General features: G+C 34.8%; 1 protein-coding gene across 4 annotated transcripts in view; it reads left to right on the forward strand.

The window, feature by feature from the left end:
* The first annotated feature begins 2,815 nt into the window (after positions 1-2,815).
* Positions 2,816-20,225, forward strand: part of LOC136833713 (phytanoyl-CoA dioxygenase, peroxisomal-like) — a 35,224-nt gene continuing 17,814 nt past the window's right edge. The window contains exons 1-3 of one of the 4 annotated variants that reach the window (XM_067095921.1): positions 2,816-2,989; positions 12,245-12,350; positions 19,334-19,500. In XM_067095921.1, coding sequence (XP_066952022.1) covers positions 12,288-12,350; positions 19,334-19,500 — 230 coding nt within the window. In that variant the 5' untranslated portion in view covers positions 2,816-2,989; positions 12,245-12,287. Of the gene's footprint in view, positions 2,990-5,724; positions 5,934-10,630; positions 10,693-12,244; positions 12,351-19,333; positions 19,501-20,225 lie in introns of those variants that run through there. The other 3 variants (XM_067095920.1, XM_067095922.1, XM_067095923.1) reach the window with 3 other exon arrangements.

The following is a 20,225-nucleotide window of genomic DNA, read 5'->3' on the forward strand; positions in this document are numbered from 1 at the left end:
TATAAAATTAAATGACGTCTGATTGCAGTGTTGTCAAACTTCTTCCTGTGGAGAATATATATGTTATTTCCTTGTTGTAAGGGCACATGCCAGTAGTTTAAGCTTGCCTTCTGGACGAAACCCTTTTTTTGTATGTTGGGTTACGATTAAACAACTTAATCTTTGTGTTTTAGTTGATGGTTTGTTACATAACCCTGTAGTTTTGTAGATGTGACAACTGTGCTATCCAATATACTCCTCCCGAGTTTTCTTCCAGGGTGAGAACATGAAGCACTGCCTGTTTCGCAGCAAACTCCAGGAAGGCAAGTTAGAGAAGAAGTTCTCGTAAAATCCAGCCCCATCACCTCGTGAACTGTCGTCGCCATTGCAGTAACTTCTTCATAAGAATATTCTGAAATCCCCCTTTTTTGGCTATTTATGTTTTTCCTCTATCGAAGTAACGTAACGTTTTTGTCAATGTTTGCAGTAATGTTAATGTTTTCTTGCTTCTTAATGTAACTTGGATGATTGTTGTGTCCTTTAAATATTAATTATATATGTGTTAAACTTTTTAATTGCGTATTTGTGAACCCGTGTGGCATCACCCAAAAAGAATTGGTGCAGGAAATATAGTTGATTGTTTCTCAACTGCACTTTGTTGGAAAAAAATATAAAGTTTCTTGACTTCATGGTATATTTAAGTAAGTTAGTAAACTCCTCAGCACTGTAACTTGGTCTCATTCAAAGCTAGTGCAGGAGGGCTTAAGGTTGAAAGAAATCGTACCGAATGTGGGCCTAAAACTTTAAAGTTTCTACCACAATATATTTATATATATATTGCCTATATATATAGAGACCTATATATATATATATATATATATAGGTCATATATATAGACAGACAATATATATAATATGTATATATGCAATATATATATATATAATATATATATATATGTATATATATATATTATATATATATATATATATAAAAATACATAGAACTGGTATAGGTTATCAAATCAATGAACAATCAAATAAATATACTGTAACCATTCAAAATGATGTAAAATTTATATTGACAGGAAGGATTTTTCCAAATTAGAAAGGTGCAGAACAACGACATTTTGACCATCTTAGGATCCAAATGTTTATCAAAAGACTGTACCGTCGTTAAACACTCAATCGTCTTCTATAAAAAAAAAAATGTTTATAACCTAGTTTGGGCAACTGGTTTTTCTCACTCTGTTTTTATTTATATATGTTAAGTCTTGCTCTTTCTTTCATAAAATTAGGTTTTTAAAGATTTTACAAAACTCCTTTTACTTATAAAGAATTTGTCTTTGAATGTGTTGTCTAGTTTTAAATGTTTTTACTTCAAAAGAGTTGCAAACCATTGCATTCTCCATAAATTAGAGTTATTAATTTCGCAAATTATATTTTTATAGCCTTGAAAATGCGACTTGGTTATTTTTCATAGAAATTACATTGTAAATAAACTGAAAATGATGAGGATGCCTTTGAAGAATCCTTCCTTCCTGGTGTATACTTCGAGCCTCATCTCCGGCCCTTATGTTTCATGTTTGACGTAATAAATTGATTGATATATAAAATATTATATATCAACATTATACATAAAACTACAAATATTGCATCTGAACAGTGTTTAAATGAAATCAATTAATTATTACCGAGAAAATTCAGTTAAAATCCTCCTTTTTATCTTAAAGATAAAACTATGATTCAATGCTTCATGCAAAAAACTTATCATGAAAAACAAGAAACGTATCATGTATGGGGGAACAGTTGACATTCTGTGGTGTGATTTCATTTCTTTGAAGTCAAGATCAGATAGTCTGAGAGAGGTTGTGAAGAACATGTACGCAAGTGGTGATGGTTGTCCCAGAGGAAAAGTTGCCAATAAAGCACCTCATGAAAATGCACTGTAACGGCAACAGGTTCTTTGAGCGTTATTTGATCCCTAGCTGCAAAAAGTTATTCTTTTTACTTTAGCTCCATTCATGTTCTTTCTTTCATCTTAACAGTTTCCATCCTCTTTAACAATTGTTTTTTATGCAAAATGCAAGGTTTCTTCCTGTTACACCTTTGTAAACAATGAAAATGTTTTCCTTTCAGCTGCTGAATGACCTGATAAGAAGAAATGAGGGCCTTCAGGCACCTAAATTATCGCTAGATATATTCATTCGATTCAGTTGTAAAGTGGTGGTCTACCCTTCAGTCGGAATTTGAGTCGATTCTTGCATGCTTCCCTTGTAGGACTGAAAATGTACTGAAAGGTTTTTATTATAAAGTGAGAGTCTAAAAATGGCAGAACTTTTGGCTCAAGTCTCTTTGATATATAAGCTGTACTAAAAAAATGTTACGTTACCAACATTAGTCATGCTAGCCAGAGCCTATAACAGTTTCGTTGAATTATTTTTTCTAGATAAATCAAAACTTTGCTCCTTAAATAACGATATATACATAATAGAAACCATCAGATTCAGAGCCCTGCCTAAAATCCAGATCTCTTATGATATTGGTCTGAAACTAATTGATTCTAGATAGCTCTTAATATCTCCCGAAGTTAAATTGGAAACTGTTTGTCTTTTGACGCCGCTTCATTTTTAAACAGTGATCACGGAAGACCCAACCTCAATTAACGTATTCAACTACCCCCTTAGTCGTTATCGCCTGCGTGGGTCTTCAGCTGACGTTGGAAGAACCTTGACGTTAGCGGATTTAGCCGGAACAGTAGAGGAACTAAAAATTTATAGAAAATAAAGGATACTGGTAACAGAGTGTTTCTCTGCTAATGTAATCTCACATTTTATAAAAATGGAATACATCATCCAGGAAGAAACTATGCCTTTCGTCGCGATCTTTCTCCACTTAAAGCCGTCGTCCCAGGATGAATAGGGGCGTCTCCAAAACTCAGGGGGAGTTTTTCTATAATTCCAAACTCATTTGCACGGATGATGCTGATCCTATGAAAACTGTCTTCCAGTCACGTAATTATTTTATAAATGTGTCCGAAAATTAAAAAAATTTACCTAAAGCTCGTAGGCTAAATGTCGTTCATGTATATCATAACTTTTTAGTGTCCGTGGACGTGGTTTTTGTGATTTATGCTTTGTACGTAAAATTTCCAAGGTATGAAATTGACAGATTATTCATATTGATGAAGACGGCCAGAATAGCACAAAGTTAAGTCCATATTTCTTAAATTACTACGTTTACTAAGTACATTCTTGTTAAAGCAACGTTTAATCATGCGCCGGCATTTGCTTTTCTTTGTTCTATTCTCCAGCCAACTTACGATTACTATATAAATTTAGATAGGATATTTATTAAATTGTTATATTGCCGAAATGTTGCCTTTAAGTCTCATTTTAACCTAATATTTTAATACTATGGTATTTATATGCCTATATTGTTTGGGGAGAACCGTTGTATATTTGTATTTAATACCATTTTAACAAGTAGAGATTTTTTTCATCAGTCTGCAGTTGGTGACGTTCATCATAAAGTCTTTATTCCTTGAATATTCTTTGTTAAGGTATTACCCTAACTGGCGACTGATTAATTAACGCCTGTCTTTGATGTTATTTTTTAAGGCAGGTTATATATATATATTATATATAGGGCTATATATATATTATATAAATATATATATAACTGATCATAAGACCATATATATATAATATATATATATATATATATATATATATATATATATATATATATATATATATATATATATATATATATATATATATATATATATATAGTACCTATATATATATATAACTAATATATATTCAAAATATATATTATATATATATAACTATATAACATATAATTATATATATATATATATATAAATATATATGATCCCTTAAGAAAAACTATATATATATATGAAAAATCAAATATATATATATAATATATAGGTATATATATAAACTAGATATATATATACTAGATAAGCGGATGTCTCCATAAAATTCAGCGCCTGGATGTTTTCAATCGTTTTTAAAAACATTGCCTGTTTTTCAATGCGCCTAAGATTATTATGTTTTTGAAAGTTAGCTTGTCTTCCAGGTTTCCCTTCTTTTGGAGGAAGGAAAATTTATATTACCCTAGAAAATAACACAATTTCAATTTCTCCAGGTTTAATTTAAAACAAAAGAATTGACCCAAGTGTTGCTTTAGCTATGTCATTTTAAGTGTTCCTCAAAGTAGTGTTCTCAAGAATTTGATTTAAAAGAAATACTAATGAAATGTGTCAAGGTCTAAAGAATAAAATTGATTTTGTTAAATGATAATGAAACTCTTCAAAATGTTGTTCCTTTGTTACCTTACATCTGTGGTTGAGAATATAAATGTTTTTAAATGGAGGAAAACGAATCCTAACCCCTTCTTCAACCCAAATGATAGTCAATTCAGAACACTTGCCGTTGCATCCTGATTTACGTTTAAATTCTGCGGTTTTAAATGTCAGTGCCTCTTTTATGGCTTTTAAGTCGCCTTTGATAAGAGAATATAGAGTTTAGGCCAAAGGCTAAGCGTTGGGACCAATAGGCTAAGGTCATTTAGCACTGAAACGGAAATTGACAGTAGAAAGGTTTGAAAGATGTAACAAGAAGGAAACCTAGCAGTTGCATTATGAATCAACTGTTAGGAGAGGGTGGAAAGTAAGATGAAGAAAGGGAATATGAACCGAGATACAGCGAAAGGAATGAAAGGGGTTGGAGTTAGTGGCTGAAGGGACGCCGGAAAGAACCTGAAGTGATGCTTACAGTGCACTGCATGAGATGCACTGATGACACCACCTTTTTACGTAGCACTTGAGAGAAGCGTATACGTAAAATGCTCATGAAGGGTGGTATTTTAACGCTTTTTACAAAACATTATAATTGTTTTAACTTCTTGTTTGGAGTCTTTCTCTCAGTGTGGTCTTCAGAAATCAGAACATCAGGTGCTGATTCTCATCTCAAACTCTAGGACAGTTAGGTCATCAGTGAAGATTTGCCAATCCCAAACTTCTCTAATAACAAACATCCTCTGTACTCTTCTTAACTTGACAATTGAAATGAAGTTTGCCTGGTGGAGTTGTGGACGTCTTCTTACTTCCAAATATCAAGAAAGATACTAAAGTACATTCCTATTTCTGATTGATGTCTCCTGAATTATCTATCTAAGTTATTTAATCATTAACCTTCTTAGGTCTGTTGACTGTCCATATGGTCATTTCAGATTTTTCTGGGTTTAACATAACAAAAAGGTTGAAATCTTAAAATTATGGGAGGGGTTGCAGCAAGGCCTATCATGTGGGGTTATATATATGTAAGCAACCCCTATAGATTTATAAATTTGGAGCATTTTGAAGGCATATATATATGTATTGAGTTAATATATATAAACAGGTGTACAATTAGGAACTCAAGATCATTATTATTATTATTATTTTATTATTATTAGATTATTATTATTAAACAGGGTAAGATCCTTGACAAACCAACACCTGAAGCTCAATCTCAGCCCCTCCCCCAAATAAATTCCCTGCATAAGGGTTTTCAGCAAAGCAACAAGGCAAAAGAAATCTGAAAACTGAATTCATGGGGAGAACTTTGTGTGGCCTGTCTACAGTAGTACTAATAATCAATTTAGTTTTCGCCTACCTAACTAGCCAGTAAGATAAAGAGAAAGTAAACAGTGATGACAAAAACGTTACTGCTTTTCCTAGCTCTGTCTGAGAGTAGAGAAACTAGAAAATAAAAAGTTTATCTAGATCATATATACAACCAGTTTAATACTAATACCTTGTATGAAATACATACATTGCAAACTATTAACTAAGGATCCAATCTTGGTTTTTACGAACGCCTAACAAACACTGAACTTTCCAATTCTAATTCCTGCAAGATTATATCTTCTACGTTTAAGTTAACTGTAGGCGTACAACTGACGCCCTTAAAAGTACAACGTCTCCGACGCACGGAGAAACTAATGACATAACAAATATAAGTTAATAAAATAAAGTGGGCTTGCATATTCAACTGGAGGGCCTCTCCCGACTCCAGATAGTCTAAGGCAGAGGCAGGAGAGAACAGAGCGTATCTTAAATGTAAGCACAATGGGCTACATCTGTACAAATGCTGAGCTTCCTCCAGGTAAAGAAGAAAATGTCATTTAGATATTTGCAAATTTAGGCACAGACCAAACCTAGCAACAGGCCCCTAATCCACTCCAGCTTCAAACTATGGTCATATCTAAGTCACTACACAAGTGACGAACAAAGTTGCAGTGTGCAAATGAGCCGTATTACCCCAAAGGTAAAGTTGTTTGCAAAAAAATTATAGCACACTGGTCCTTATGACATTTTTGAACAGAACAACGAGATAATGGGAGCCCTCGACAGCTCCGGGAGAGGCCAATATACTGGCACAGACGGCCTGAATGGCCGAACCCCATCACAAACATAAGATTAAAAACAAACTTCATGGGTGGAGTATCAATATAAAACAATAACAACCCTTGAGAAGGTAAAGACCCAAAATCCAGCTTTACCCTGAAAAGGCAAAAGAAACTGGATTTACCTAAACCAACTTTGGATGCCATTAAAAGGGCCAGCAAAACTTAATAAATTACCTGGAATTTCTAAGACCTCCCATTTGTATTGGAAAAAAAGAATGTTTATATTTATATAATAGCCTTTTTTTGACCCCGATAAAAAAAAAAAGAGTCCAAAACTCAAACTAATTACTTTAAATACTAGAACTAATTTTTAGTTACTAATGCAGAGAAACAGATAAATTAAACCATCACCTGGAAAGAAAAAGTCATTAATGCCTAACCTTAAGACCAAACCAAGACCCACTCCCTACCTCCTAAAAGGACCTAGATAATGTCAGGAATAACATTGTCCCTGCCAGCTATATGCCTAAACAGAAGATCAAATTCCTGCAAAACAGACTCACCTAAACAACCTCATATTTTTGTCCTTAAACCGTTGCATGAATACTGAGGATTAAAATCTGTGTAGACCAAAATGGGATGAATTTTTTTATGAACTCAAATAGAATGAAAAATGAGATAGGGCTTTTATTAAACACAAGGCTTCTTTTTCAATGAGTCCCCATCTTGTCTCTGCCGACGATAACTTCCTCGAAAAGTATCGGATTATCTTTAACCATCCCTGCATCATCTTCCTGGAGAAGAACCACTCCAGTGTTAACGTCGCCCTTCCGCCAACTAGGCCAAGGGAGATCAAAATTTGGAGATTGTAGCAACGGATAATTAGTTAAGACTGGCTTTAACTTTTCAAAGGCCTCCCTGGCACTTCTGACCATACAAATCACACTCCTTTCTTTTAATAAATTTGTCAAAAGTTGCAATTTCAGAGAAGTTCTTTTATAAACCGTCGGTAATGTGACCATACCTGAGAACCTCCACCCTCTTGTTCTGAGGAGCAGAAAGCCAGCCACAGCCTCTTACATTAGCTTTCTTAGAGCAACTCTGGGACCTACTCATGCCCAAGATACAAAACTGTGTGTAGCTTCAAGGAAATTGCCTTCTCAAATTAACCACCAATCCAGCTTTTCTCAACGCCTAAAACAAAGCTTTTCCAGTCTTTCCAAATGGGTCTCCCAATCATCACTATATATCACTAAATCATTAATGCCACAGTGCAACCTTCCAGTGTTGCTATTATTATTAAAATAGTTTAACAGACCACTGAGCTGACCATCAGCTCTCAGGGCTGGCCCGGACTCCATTAGGATGAATGACATCTTGGCTAGAAGCTTCCAGCACTGGGACCCAATTTTCACTTTCACCTTTTAAAATTTCTAATGAAAAATGTTTAAAAGCTTTCAAAAGGCATGCTGAACTGGAACACACTCACACAATAAATACATTTAAACTCATGCTGGGCCATACTAAAAAGGTATTTAAAATTCCTAAACCCAATTAAGAAAATCATAAAATTCTCAACTTCCTTTAAAATCTATACTATACTGGGAGGAATTGTTTTTTCTTATTTTTCCAATTAATTTGAAGTCATGAACATTAAATGGGCCATGAGAATGCTAAGATTCTGACTTATTCTATCGGTACAATTTCAAAATTTGATAGTCGCTGCGCGTTATATTTTGCTGTTCCACAGGGCCAACTGGTATAAGGTGCATTGCAAGGCTCTTAGACTTGGTCCAGGACCCCTGCCACTACCTGTCTATTATGCATGAGTGAAACCACTATGGCATTCCAGACGTCAGAATTACTTGTGCTTTGTCTCTCTTTGATATGACGAATTCCATTTTCCAACACTGGATTTATCTGTTTTAATTTATTATTTTCAGGTTCTTCGTTCCATATACAGAGCCATTTTTTTACAAGGACTGTTTTTATATATTTTGTATAGGGCAGTGATAGGATGTCTACATTTGTTCTTGTCATTCCTCTTCAAATACTTTATCAGCCTCTTCATTTCCCTTAATCCCTACATGGGCAGGGATCCAAATCATATTTCAATATTTTTTCCTTATTATACAAATTTATGGATTGAGAACTTTATATGTTGTACAATTTATTTTGGGATTATAGCTTTGAATAGCTTCTATTCAGCACTTCTGGAGTCGCTGGATAAATTACAAAATTATTATATGAGACTTCTCTAATTATTTTTATGGCCGATACTATTGCACAACTCAGCTGTAAATACAGAGGCTTTGTCTGGGAAGAGAACTGATGATTTGTTTTTGGGATACCGTGAGCATATCCCACCTCTTATTGTGATTTAGATCCGTCAGGTATAGCACCTAAATGTGACCTTTTCGGATTATATGCTCTACTGCATGTTGTCTTTTATTCTGGAGCCATATGAATTATTTTGATAAATATTTCAAAGTGTACAAATTCTCAGTTTATTCATTGTCCAAGGAGGAGCTTGCAATTTTAACATTACAGGCAAATTGTGTATACATATTTAGTGACTTAACAATCTTCTAGCCTAATTGGGAAAGAAGGTGGATGATTGTTTATAAACACATCTCTTAATCCAAATAATTTTTTGGTTGGAGAATCATTTGTCAATTCTCAGAGCACTGCTTCATCGTTACTAGCTCTCAATGGAGAGATAGAGGTAGTTCACTCTCTTTCAACTTGTAAAGAAGATGTTGTGATGATCGAAAAACTCTCTTTCATATTCTAAGACCCTCATTATGAATTGGGTCTACGTTTTCCAGCGTTGCGTTTGATGCCGAGCCATCTATTTAGTTCCATAATCAATGATAGACAGCACTGTTGCTTTCCAATAAAAAAGTAAGGGTATCAGCCTTGGCTCCCAAGTAGTGTCGACAGTTTTTTAATTAGGTTTAATGCTGCTTTACATTTTGATTTCATGTATATGTTATGTGGGCTTTCCAGTTCATGATGAGTATCAAATACTAATCCTAAAAAATTTTTGTTTGGCCAATTGGTTAATGATAGTTTCTGATTTTAAGTCTATTTCTTCTCCTTTTTCCATTTTTTGTTTTTATAAAACATGATTGCTTGTTGGTTTTATCTATGGAAAATTTAAAGCCTACAGATAAAGCCTATTCATCTATTTTTACTATGCTTTATTAATGATTAATTTCTGCATGTTTTATTCGAGATGCTGAATAATATATGCAAAATCATCCATATACAAGTTACTTTTAATACCAGTAGGTAAATTTTTACTGATATCATTAATTGCTAACGTAAACAGTGTGCCACTAAGGACGCTTCCCTGTGGAACACCATTTTCTAGAGGAAATGTTCTAGACAGAACATCATCAATTCTCACCTGAAAACTGCGATTTGTCAAAGTTTTGTATAAAAACCTAGGTAAATGTCCACAGATGTTGTTGTTTTGTAAAGTTTTTAATATAGCATACCTCATGTAGTGTCATATAAAACTGAAGTCAACCCCTTGTTGCCAAAGATCACCACCTATTTGTGTTTGAAAAATTTAGCCTGTTCAGTAATGTTCCCTAACTGAGAGCAGTCCATATTAAATCAACACAGTGGAAGTATGAGCACAGTGTTCTTGGATAAGAGAGTTATATAGTATATTCCATAAACAAAATTTTTTTTGGAATGTTGAAAAATACCAGCTGTCAGTTTTAAGACTAGGCACACTCAAGTTATCATGTTATAGCCAAGTCTATGAAAAACTATCAGTTGCTATTTTGAGAGCAATTTGATTGCATATACATGAATGGAATGGATGGTGTTAAAGGTCATTGGCAAAATGCAAATACCCTCTGATCATTTTGGTGCTGCTTTTGATGGTAAGGCATTGTAATAACAAAAGAAGCCACCTTGTGTGACTCCTTATTTATGCTTGATCTGAATATGGAGTGGAAGATAGCTATTGTACCACATATTGATAAAGCCTGCCTAGAGTTTTAAACTTAGTTAATTATGGTTAATATGTGTACCATTCTTGTTATAGTCAATTTAAAAATGTCATTTGGTACAAAGAAATTAAGTACAGTACATTGTAGTTTATTATTGGTACAAAGAAATTAAAGTACAGTACACTGTAGTTTATTATGTTACACTGTAGTGTATTATGTAAAACTGATAAAGATAAGGTGTTATCTGTGGTGATAAAGATGATTAGTCAAGCACTGGTAATGATTACACTTGGCATGAGTTATTCAGTTCCCTGACACTGTGGTAGGTATGATTTTTGGTTGTACAGTAGTTTTAAAATCAAACCTTTGTTTTGATAATTGTGTTCTTTAAGTGCATATTAGAGATTTGTTTGTACCAAATGCCTTCAAGGCCATGTTTCCCACAACAGAGTGCTGTATTACATTGTATGCAAATGAAGTTGCTGAACGTTATAGCATGTTAATCCTTAATTCTCTTTCTCTCCTTTCTGTCTCTCACCCTCTCTCCTGATAGTGACAGTTCAGTGGTTAGAGATGAGTTAGTCCTTTTTATTGGCCAAGTCGAAAAAATCAAAGTTTATATGTACTGTAATTGCTTAGTTGTTAGTGCTGAGAAGTACAGGTATTATAACTGTTGGTTTTTACAGAGGTGTGTTGGTAATGACTAGTTAAGAGTGGTTATGGGTGTAATGAATTTACATTGTCACCTAATCCAAAAAGAATAGCACTCCATCTGCTCCCCTCTGCCTTATGGATTTCCTACTTGAACACTTACTAGGGCCAGCTCTTCCTTTATCCCACTTTGTTGATCTCGTGGGTTTTCACGGGTCATCATCCTACTACTGTACTTCCATATCTGCAGCTTCACGGTTTCAGTGTATTTTCCAGCCACTGGGCACCAAATCTATTTGCCACTTCCTCATTCATAACATTAAGTTTCCATCAAACTTTGGTGATTAATCTTAACATTATATAGTCACACCATATCAGGATCTCCATTTTCTTTACTCATACCCATAGAATCATGGATAAGGGGACAGGCAAAGTCCTTGACTTTATGGCACATTTCAGGAATGAAGTCCACAAGACAGAGGAGAGTGAAGACACATAAAGACAATTTGTTTTGGTTAAATAAGAGTTTAAGTTTATGAATCACACTAACATTAGTAATAATTTTTCTTAAGGCCTGTATAAAGATGTTATAGTTTAATGTTTTTTTCTTCTGATGTTTCAACTAGGGCTCTGGTGGTCATTTACAATAGAGTTACCAATGTGAATGAAGGTACACAGGTGTTAATAGCAGATGGACTGGGTAGTTGATGGGTGGATTGGTGTGCTGAACTTTGATTGGCTGTGTGTTGATGCTGTTGGACCTGGGCCTGGAGGTGACGTGATCTATTTAGTCTAGTCAGCAGGGTTAGTTGTAGTTATTTTCTCATGGTCCAATTTTGGTGTGAGTCCCACTGGGATAAGGAAATGATTTCTGCTTTTATTTTTCACTCTCCTTCTACTGTAATAATAATAATGATGATGAGGAGGATGGTGATGATGATGATGATACAGTATTAATAAAGTCAAAGTTGACGTACAAACATGTATGATGATGATCTATTGTTCAAACACTCCCTGTAGACAGCTACATTTATAAAAAGTATTAACGTTAAGGATATACAGTACAGTATTTCAAATGATTGATTTGTATACGAGGAAGTATTGAAAATTTTTTATTTAATACTGGTTTAGTTGTACTGTACAGTAATACATGGCAATTGAAGTTTTATATGCACTGTAGATATAGACCTACCATCCAACATTACAAGAAAAAAATTTTTTTTACAGGAAACTTGTGACCCGGGACTTGGATCACTAACTAGGATTAGCCATGGCGCAGGCGCGCATGAAGGTCATCTTTGGCCATATAAATCAAAGGGACCGTCATGCTTTTGTATCCTTTTAAGCAAAGTGTTCACAGGAATTTCATATTAATTACTATCATCAGCAACAGTTTAGTTGGGTCACATCATCTTTTCTTTCGGGATTTTATTGAATAAACCTTAGTTGTATGGATTAGAGTAAAAAAGCACTTTTTATTTTACTGAGATATAGTTTTTATCATTTTTGTTCTTATATTTGTACAAGCCCTGATGTTTTACATGTCCTCTTCTACTGATGGCATTGAAAAGATCATTTAGAATTAATATAACTGTTGTTGGGGTATCCTCCTGTGGTTACTTCGATAGTAGGTAAACTGCTGCCTGCTGGTCAAGTCCCTTGCTTATCAGCTAGGAGTGTTTTTCCATTGTTCTCTCTGATTTCTCTGTTACTAGATGAAGCATTCATCAGTAGCTTTCAGCTTCATACAATATTGGCATGATTGTAAAATAAGAAAGTTCATATTTCTCTCATTTTAATTTGGAAGTGTTGTATTTATTGTACGTCTGTAGCTCTACTTCTGTAGACAGTAGTTGTTAGGCTTTGTATGTATGATTGTAGGAGAAATTATGATGTACCATAATGTAAAAATGGTTCAGAGATCAAGGACATGAATTGGAGTGAAAAATAGTTTTATTTGAACATGACTTTTATAGGGGTAAAATTATTGGTGAGCATGAATGAAATAAAAGATTTAACATGTAGATCTGTTCATGAACTGTTCCTATGATAAGTATCATAATTGGGCACAGGAAATACATAAAATAAAATCAAAGGAATCAGTATTGTTTGAGTCTGTTTTGGAATCTGTTACAAGTCTTGTCAGTTTCTCCTTTATCCTATTTGTTTGGTTCTAGTCAGATGACTTTGATGCCTCCAACAACTGCTCCAACTAGTCTGATTTTCAGTTACCTGGAAGTTTCAAGCAATTAACCTGCAATAAATAAAAATTACATAAACTATTTGGCAAGACTGTTTGCATAGTTAAACTTGGTGGTCCATTCTCTGAATCCAGTTTTTGCAACAGTGAACACAACCTGACTGTTTTTCCCCCATAGTGGGCTAGCACTGTCAGTGCATCTCATGCAGTGCATTGTAGGCCTTACTTAAGGTTCTTCGCAGCATCCCTTTGGCCCCTAGCTGCAATCCCTTTCATTCCTTTTACTCAACCTTCGTTCACATTCACTTTCTTCTGTCTTACTTTCCACTCTCTCCTAACAGGTATTTCATAGTGCAACTGCAAGGTTTTCCTCCTGTTACACCTTTAAAACCTCTGTACTCTCTGTACTCTCAATTTTCCTTCCAGTGCAGAATGACCTCATAGGCCCCAGAGCTTGACCTTTGGCCAAAATTCTACATTTCATTCCAGTCTGTTTTTCATGTGTACACACACACGGAATCAATCAAAATAAAATGAAATGTGATGTTTAAAAATTTTTTGAGTTAAATCCCATTACTTTATAATTACCTATTCTGTGAATTCAGAATTCCAGCTACACGGATAATTGGTAGAAATGAGAAAAATACCACCTGGCTGTGTATGCATCTGGGATTACTGCCCTTGATTGGAATCATATTTGATGAAATGTAAGGCCCCAGAGCCTATGAGACCCACTCATCCTCCCTAATTTCAGAAGAAAATACTGTATTAAGGAAAACAAATTTTGTGTGTGCTGGTACATAAATATTTAAAGTTGTCTAAGTATATAGCCACAGTATGGCAGAAAAACCTTGGACAAAACATGCTCATAGGACAGCAGGATAAATAATTTGAATAATATACTGTAATTTACAAGAGAAAACAATAGCAGCTTGAGTATAGCAGGAAATATTTTATAACACCCTACCATTGATTGATATTTCTGAAAGTGACAATGAATTCATGTATGATTAAATTGCAAAATTGAAGCATTGATTGATATTTCTGAAAGTGACAATGAATTCATGTATGATTAAATTGCAAAATTGAAGCAAAAAACTAAATTGTAGGTTAAATATATGAAATTATTTGAAATTTTGTGTATTAAGGTGTTTTAGTGAATTTAATTAACTAAAGCAGCGTACTGTACATGATTGTGGTTTTGTTAACGTAAAGTTGATGTGTAAACCTAGCCCATAGGCTAGCCTGAATGTGCATGCGCATGTGAATCGTGTGGGTAATTCCAGTGTGTTTGTCTGCTGTCTAATGCATCAGTGTGTGTGCATGTGTGTATTGATTTAAGCACTTTTCACACTGCCCTGAGAGTTGGTGAGCACAGGATTATTTTGGGTGCGAGATGTTAAGGGTTATTCAATAATAAAACTGGGAAATATGACTTAGGAAATGATTGTTCAAGATACACATATACAACACTTGTAGGTGTAGGAAAATCTCCACTTTTGAGAAATGAAGCTGCCTTCAGCCTCAATCAGGACATGGACTGGATCAGGGAATGGTGTAGTCGGTGAGGTATGAGGCTGAACTCTAGTAAAACTAAAACACTTGATTAGCTGATCTTGTACAGATTTCCCATGCCATCCTCCCCTTCAGATGGTTGGAACTTTGCTGAACAAGTCTGAAGCTTTAACTATTCTACTAACTTTCAAGAAACATCTAATGAAAGTGTCAGCAAATGCCACACGAAAGTTAGGTATTGCTCTTAAGGCCTCATATATTTATAAGTGGTAAAATCAGTGCAACCTGTTTTAGGTCATTTGTATTCCCTTTACTTGAATACTGTTCTCCAGTGTGGATGTCTGCTTCTGCCAGATATTTATCTCTTTTTAGAGAGTGGTTCGTGGTGGTAGGTTTCTGTTTCCTAATAGTAATAGTTATGACTTGGGCCATCGACGGATGGTCTCTTGTTGGTCACTTTTTCATAAGTTGTATTCCAACAGAGATCTTTCACGTTCACAACTGATCCCTTATCCCCTGTATCTGCCGAGAGCAACCAGATTCGTTGAATAGCAGCACCAATATGCAGTAAATGTGCCTCGCTGTCGAACTTCTCAGTTCCAGAGGTCCTTTATTCCTCAAACTGTTGGAGTGTGGAACTGCCTCCCAGAGGATGTCTTGCAATTGGAACTTCAGAAGTTCAAGTGAAGTTGCAATGCATTAGTACCATAATACTATTCTTCTTGCATTTTAATACTGTACATTTTTATCTTTAAGTTATTCATTTTTTTTTTTTAATAAGTTAGATCTCTTCTCTCTGTGTTTTCCTTTACGTCCTCTTACTACTTCCTAATGAACACCATATCCTTTGGAAGCTTGGATTTCAAGTCAGTGGTCCCTGTGGGCTTGTTTCATAGGTTTCATCTTCTGAATAATATTATGGCATTTAAGAAGGATATGTATTGTCCAACTGGCAACCCTCTGGTCGTAAGGGATCTAGTAATGAGGGATTTTGCCATATTAATGATACCTCAATTTTGCATACTGCTGTAGGTCTCGCTGATATGTTGTGAGCCATTTAATTGGGGGTTGTATATGCCATAAAGTGCATTAAATTGTTCATTGTGTGTGTGCTGCAGGCAGTCCCTGGGTTACGGCAGTCTTGGGTTATGGCGTTCCGACTGTATGGCACTTGGCTTACAGCACTGTAACCTGGTTTTATGGTGCTTATGGCACCATAAGTGCCATTTATTCCCATTATTATTATGATATTATGGTTTATGGCCTTTTTTGGGTTACAAAGCCACTGGGAACGGAACCCCCACCGTAAACCGGGGACTGCCTGTCAGTGTATAAGACACCTAAAGTTTTTATTCTCAGAAATTGTCATACTGTGTCTGTGTTCATATTTCATTTTCTTATGTTTTCCTCAATTGGCATTAGTTATATATGCTTTGGTGATGGCTTTTGCTTATATTTTTTTTATTTCTTTAAATACATTCTTTAAATACTTTCTGCACCAGGGTGAATGTAGTTTTTCTTTGAATTGTTGCTATTTATTTTTATAATTTATTTTGTCAAGTGGAATAATTTTCTCAGCCTTTTTGGGTGTAAAGTTCAGTTTAGTGCACATGATTCTTGATTCTCTGTTGTCTGTGTAAAGTCAAGGAACCTTTATAACTTTGCTAATATATTAAGAATTTTTTATGCCAGTTCTGGTTGTGATTGTCTTTCAGTGTTTTAATGTATTCACTGGATTACTCGGTTTTCGGAAAGGCATATAATTTTGGTGCATTTTCCATTTGTTTGCATTTCCAAAGCAAGGAGAAGCGTTGGGAAGCTTGTTGTAATAGGCAGAAGGGTAGTAGAAGCAATGGATGGAGTAAGGTGGGAAGATCATAATACAGTTAAGGAACTGGAGGTTTTTGGTGTCTAAAAACTGGAAAAAAAAAAGGCGGATCTCAAAGATTGGGTTTGGTGAGGAAGAACCCCTAAGGACCACTGGTACCAGATGTCTGTTAATCACTAATGGGAGTATCTATGGGTGATCCTGTCATAGTAGTTGCAGCTTTGGCTGTTTTATTGGTTCTTCATTTCCTGTAATGCTTACATGGCTAGGAATCCAGCATATTCCTCAGAACTCAAAGGATGAACCAAATTTGCCCGTAAGTCCTCCAAAATTCTTAAGCAAGCAATGTTCCATTTGTGTAGAGTACCAAAAGGTAACTCCTTTAGCATCCCCATCGTTGATGAATTAGTTGATGACTTGGAGCAGTAGCAACAGTAAAGCAGGAACCACATGAGGCTGACATTGAGATTCAGATGCTGACAACACAGCCCCTTTATCTGTTGTTAGAATGCTCAGAGCATCTCTTACTGCTGTACAAAAGCCACTGAGCCTGAGACCAATTCCTACATACATTACATGTAAGTTAAGGTCTACTTACTTGACTCTTGCACTAGAACAGTAAGGGTCCTTCTTCATGCTAGACATTAAGTTATGGAACTGCTTGCTTGGGGGCACCATTACCTCTATGCTGAAGCATTATTCCAAAATATCAAATATAAACAAAATCAAGGTACAGTAATACTATTTGTGTTCTCCCTAATATCTGGTCAGAAGATATGTTAAATACAGTATAGGTTTGTGAATTTTAAGGTTTTATTATTTCTAAATGTTAGATTTCAAGCTTGTGGAAGAGCATGAACCTTTTGCTAAAGTGTAGTAATAATTTGGGGTTGTGCAGAGAATGGTGAATAGTAAATAATGATGATTATTTGCTTAAAGGCAAGACCTTGCCATTTCGTTGTTTTGCCAGTTTTTCAGTAATTTGTTTTTACTGTGGATCTTCCCCTTTTTGTTATTCAGTGTATGCAAATTTTATTTATAATAATTCAGCTGTATGGATTTTGTATATTACTTCCAGATATTTCCTGCAGTGTTCAGTTTTTGTATAATGTTTTGTTTCCCAAAGTTTTTTTGGTAATTTCACAACCTAAACTACTTATATTAGTGCTAAAATTTTATTTTGAATAGAACTTCTTATAATTTTTTTTACTTGTTGGTAAATTTTCAGAGTCCATATCATTGTAACTTATGGCAGGTCCGGAGTGCATCAATATCAGCTGTAACATTTACCGACAGCTCAACAAAACATACTGTAATTAGTCATACAACATGTAGAATAAATTTATAATTAGTCATTAGGCAGAATACATTTAATCTAGAATTATCTCGTTCTGGTAAATGAAAATTTTACTGGACGTGGATACACACTCCATACCTTAAGGTTGTTACACTGGGCATTATTTGTCATCACATGTTGCTTTATGAATCAGGAATAAATATTATAACTAAACATAGCCACTGAGCCACAGGGCAAGACTAAGAGAGCTCTCCGAAAGGGTTTTATTCCAAAGTGAGAATTGAAAACAAGGTAATAGTTGTGGACATTAAGCTATACAAGAGACAAAGGGAATGGATAGAAAATACAAGGCAATTCAGGTGGAGCTGAAGGGATACTGCAGAGAACCATTACTACATTTATAGTATGCTGTGGACAGCATCCCGTAATTGGTCGGTATGAAACAGGTACCTGAGGTTGGCTCACCCTTTGTAATGGCAAGAATACAGAAGACTGTAAGGTATAGTCTCTGTAGCATTGAATGATGGGACAGATTTTTAGGTGTAATTAGGATAAGGGTATTTGCAGATGAATTATTGGCATTAGAAATTCAACCTTCAAGTTAACTGACTTTTAAAAGTTTAGGCAGTGAAGGAAAATTATGTGAGCAAAACTTTTGCAGCTCTTTAAAGAAATAAAAGAAATTTATTTAATTGATTTAATTAGTGATAAAAACATCTGCAGATCTTTTATTACATTTTGATTTTTTTTGTCAGGATTATCACTTTCTGAATTGAAAAATGCTCTTCAGCACTGCTTCATAGGCTTGAGTGTCAGGTTCTCAGTTTTTAATATAAATTTATTTACAGCAGTGAACAAAACTTTGCCCTTTAACCTTTGAATCCCAATTCTGTAGCAAAAGTATATTTCAGTATTTTACTAACTGCCCACTCTCATTTGCAAAAATGTATATGATTGTCTCCAATGTAATTTATACTTAATATTCCTTCCCTGTAAATACAACTGTGCTTTCAGGACTTTACTCTTGTCGTGGAGTATAAATAAATGTGATTGTGATCAAGGTATTTGTATTATTTTGTGCAATATTTAATGCTACATGATTCAGAAGGTTCTGTCAGTTGTATTTATTTTCACAATAAGACTTCTAGTTAAATTAACATTCTATGGGCTTACTCCTTTTTAAATTAAATGTCAGCTATGATCTGCTGACTTTATATGCTCCATATTCAGATGCATCAAGAAATTCTATTTTGAAAGTAGGAATAAGCTTCAACTTGTATAAAATTATTGAATGACTTATATTTCCAGCTGTAATTTCTCATTTCTTACAAACATGGGCATGAAAAAGCCATGTTGAAGAATTAACCTTGCAAATTTAAAAGCATTATAATTATTATTAACTGTACATTCAACTTTTCTCTACGTGGCTACTTAATGATTCCTGCTATTACAATGTTTTCCTTAACAATATCTTAGTCATTAAGCCCTGTTGCAGCAGGACTAAGTGTGCAGCCACAGGTTACTGATTTTCAGTATACTCTTGATAATCCTCGTTTGACCTACGCCCAGCGTGCCTTTTATGAAGAAAATGGATTCCTGGTCATCCCCAATTTGGTACCACATGATCTTATTGATAAATGGAGGTTAGTGTTTTCAGTCATTAACACTCTTACCTCATCATCAGCCCTGTGTTTTCAGGGTGCTGAACCACCGATGTCTTGCAGCATAAAGATATAGGTTGTACATGTATATGAAAAGTCCTGCAGGGCTGCATGCTGTATGTATCAAAATTTCTTGATTTTGTATTCTTTATGCAGTTAAAAATTTAATGCTCAGATAGTGGGAAGAAAAATTTTTATAAAATTATTAATTACTTACGCAAAATTTGTTTACCCTTTGATAATTAAAATTGACTGTACATGCGTCAGTGTTTTCAAGTTCTGTGTATTGTATGAATAGAAAGTTCAAGCTTCTAATTGATTATTATACTGTATGTTGGTTTTAGAAGGTTAATCATTATTATTTTATAATTATTTTCTGCATTAGTGAAATGGTATGGGCGTTACGAAATATATAAAAAGCACATGCTTTGTGTGTGTGTGTGTGTGCGCGCGTTTGTTTTGACGTCATAGGAAGTGACGTCATTGGACGACAAATGGCGGGAGGGAGCAAAATGTAAACAAGTCGATTATACTAGGCGGGAGTGTTGAAAAGTGTTTGGTGCTGTATAGAGAGCTCTCTGTTGGTTACGTTGTTAATTTTGGGTTGTAAGTCTGTTTTGTGGTTTAAGACAACGCGAACAGGTGGGTGGATTGCATAATTGTAGCATTTTTGGACAGGTTGGGCTAGAAAAACTTCCAAGTGGCAG

This window comes from Macrobrachium rosenbergii, chromosome 52 (genome assembly GCF_040412425.1).
Source record: "Macrobrachium rosenbergii isolate ZJJX-2024 chromosome 52, ASM4041242v1, whole genome shotgun sequence".
NCBI classification, from domain to species: domain Eukaryota; kingdom Metazoa; phylum Arthropoda; class Malacostraca; order Decapoda; family Palaemonidae; genus Macrobrachium; species Macrobrachium rosenbergii.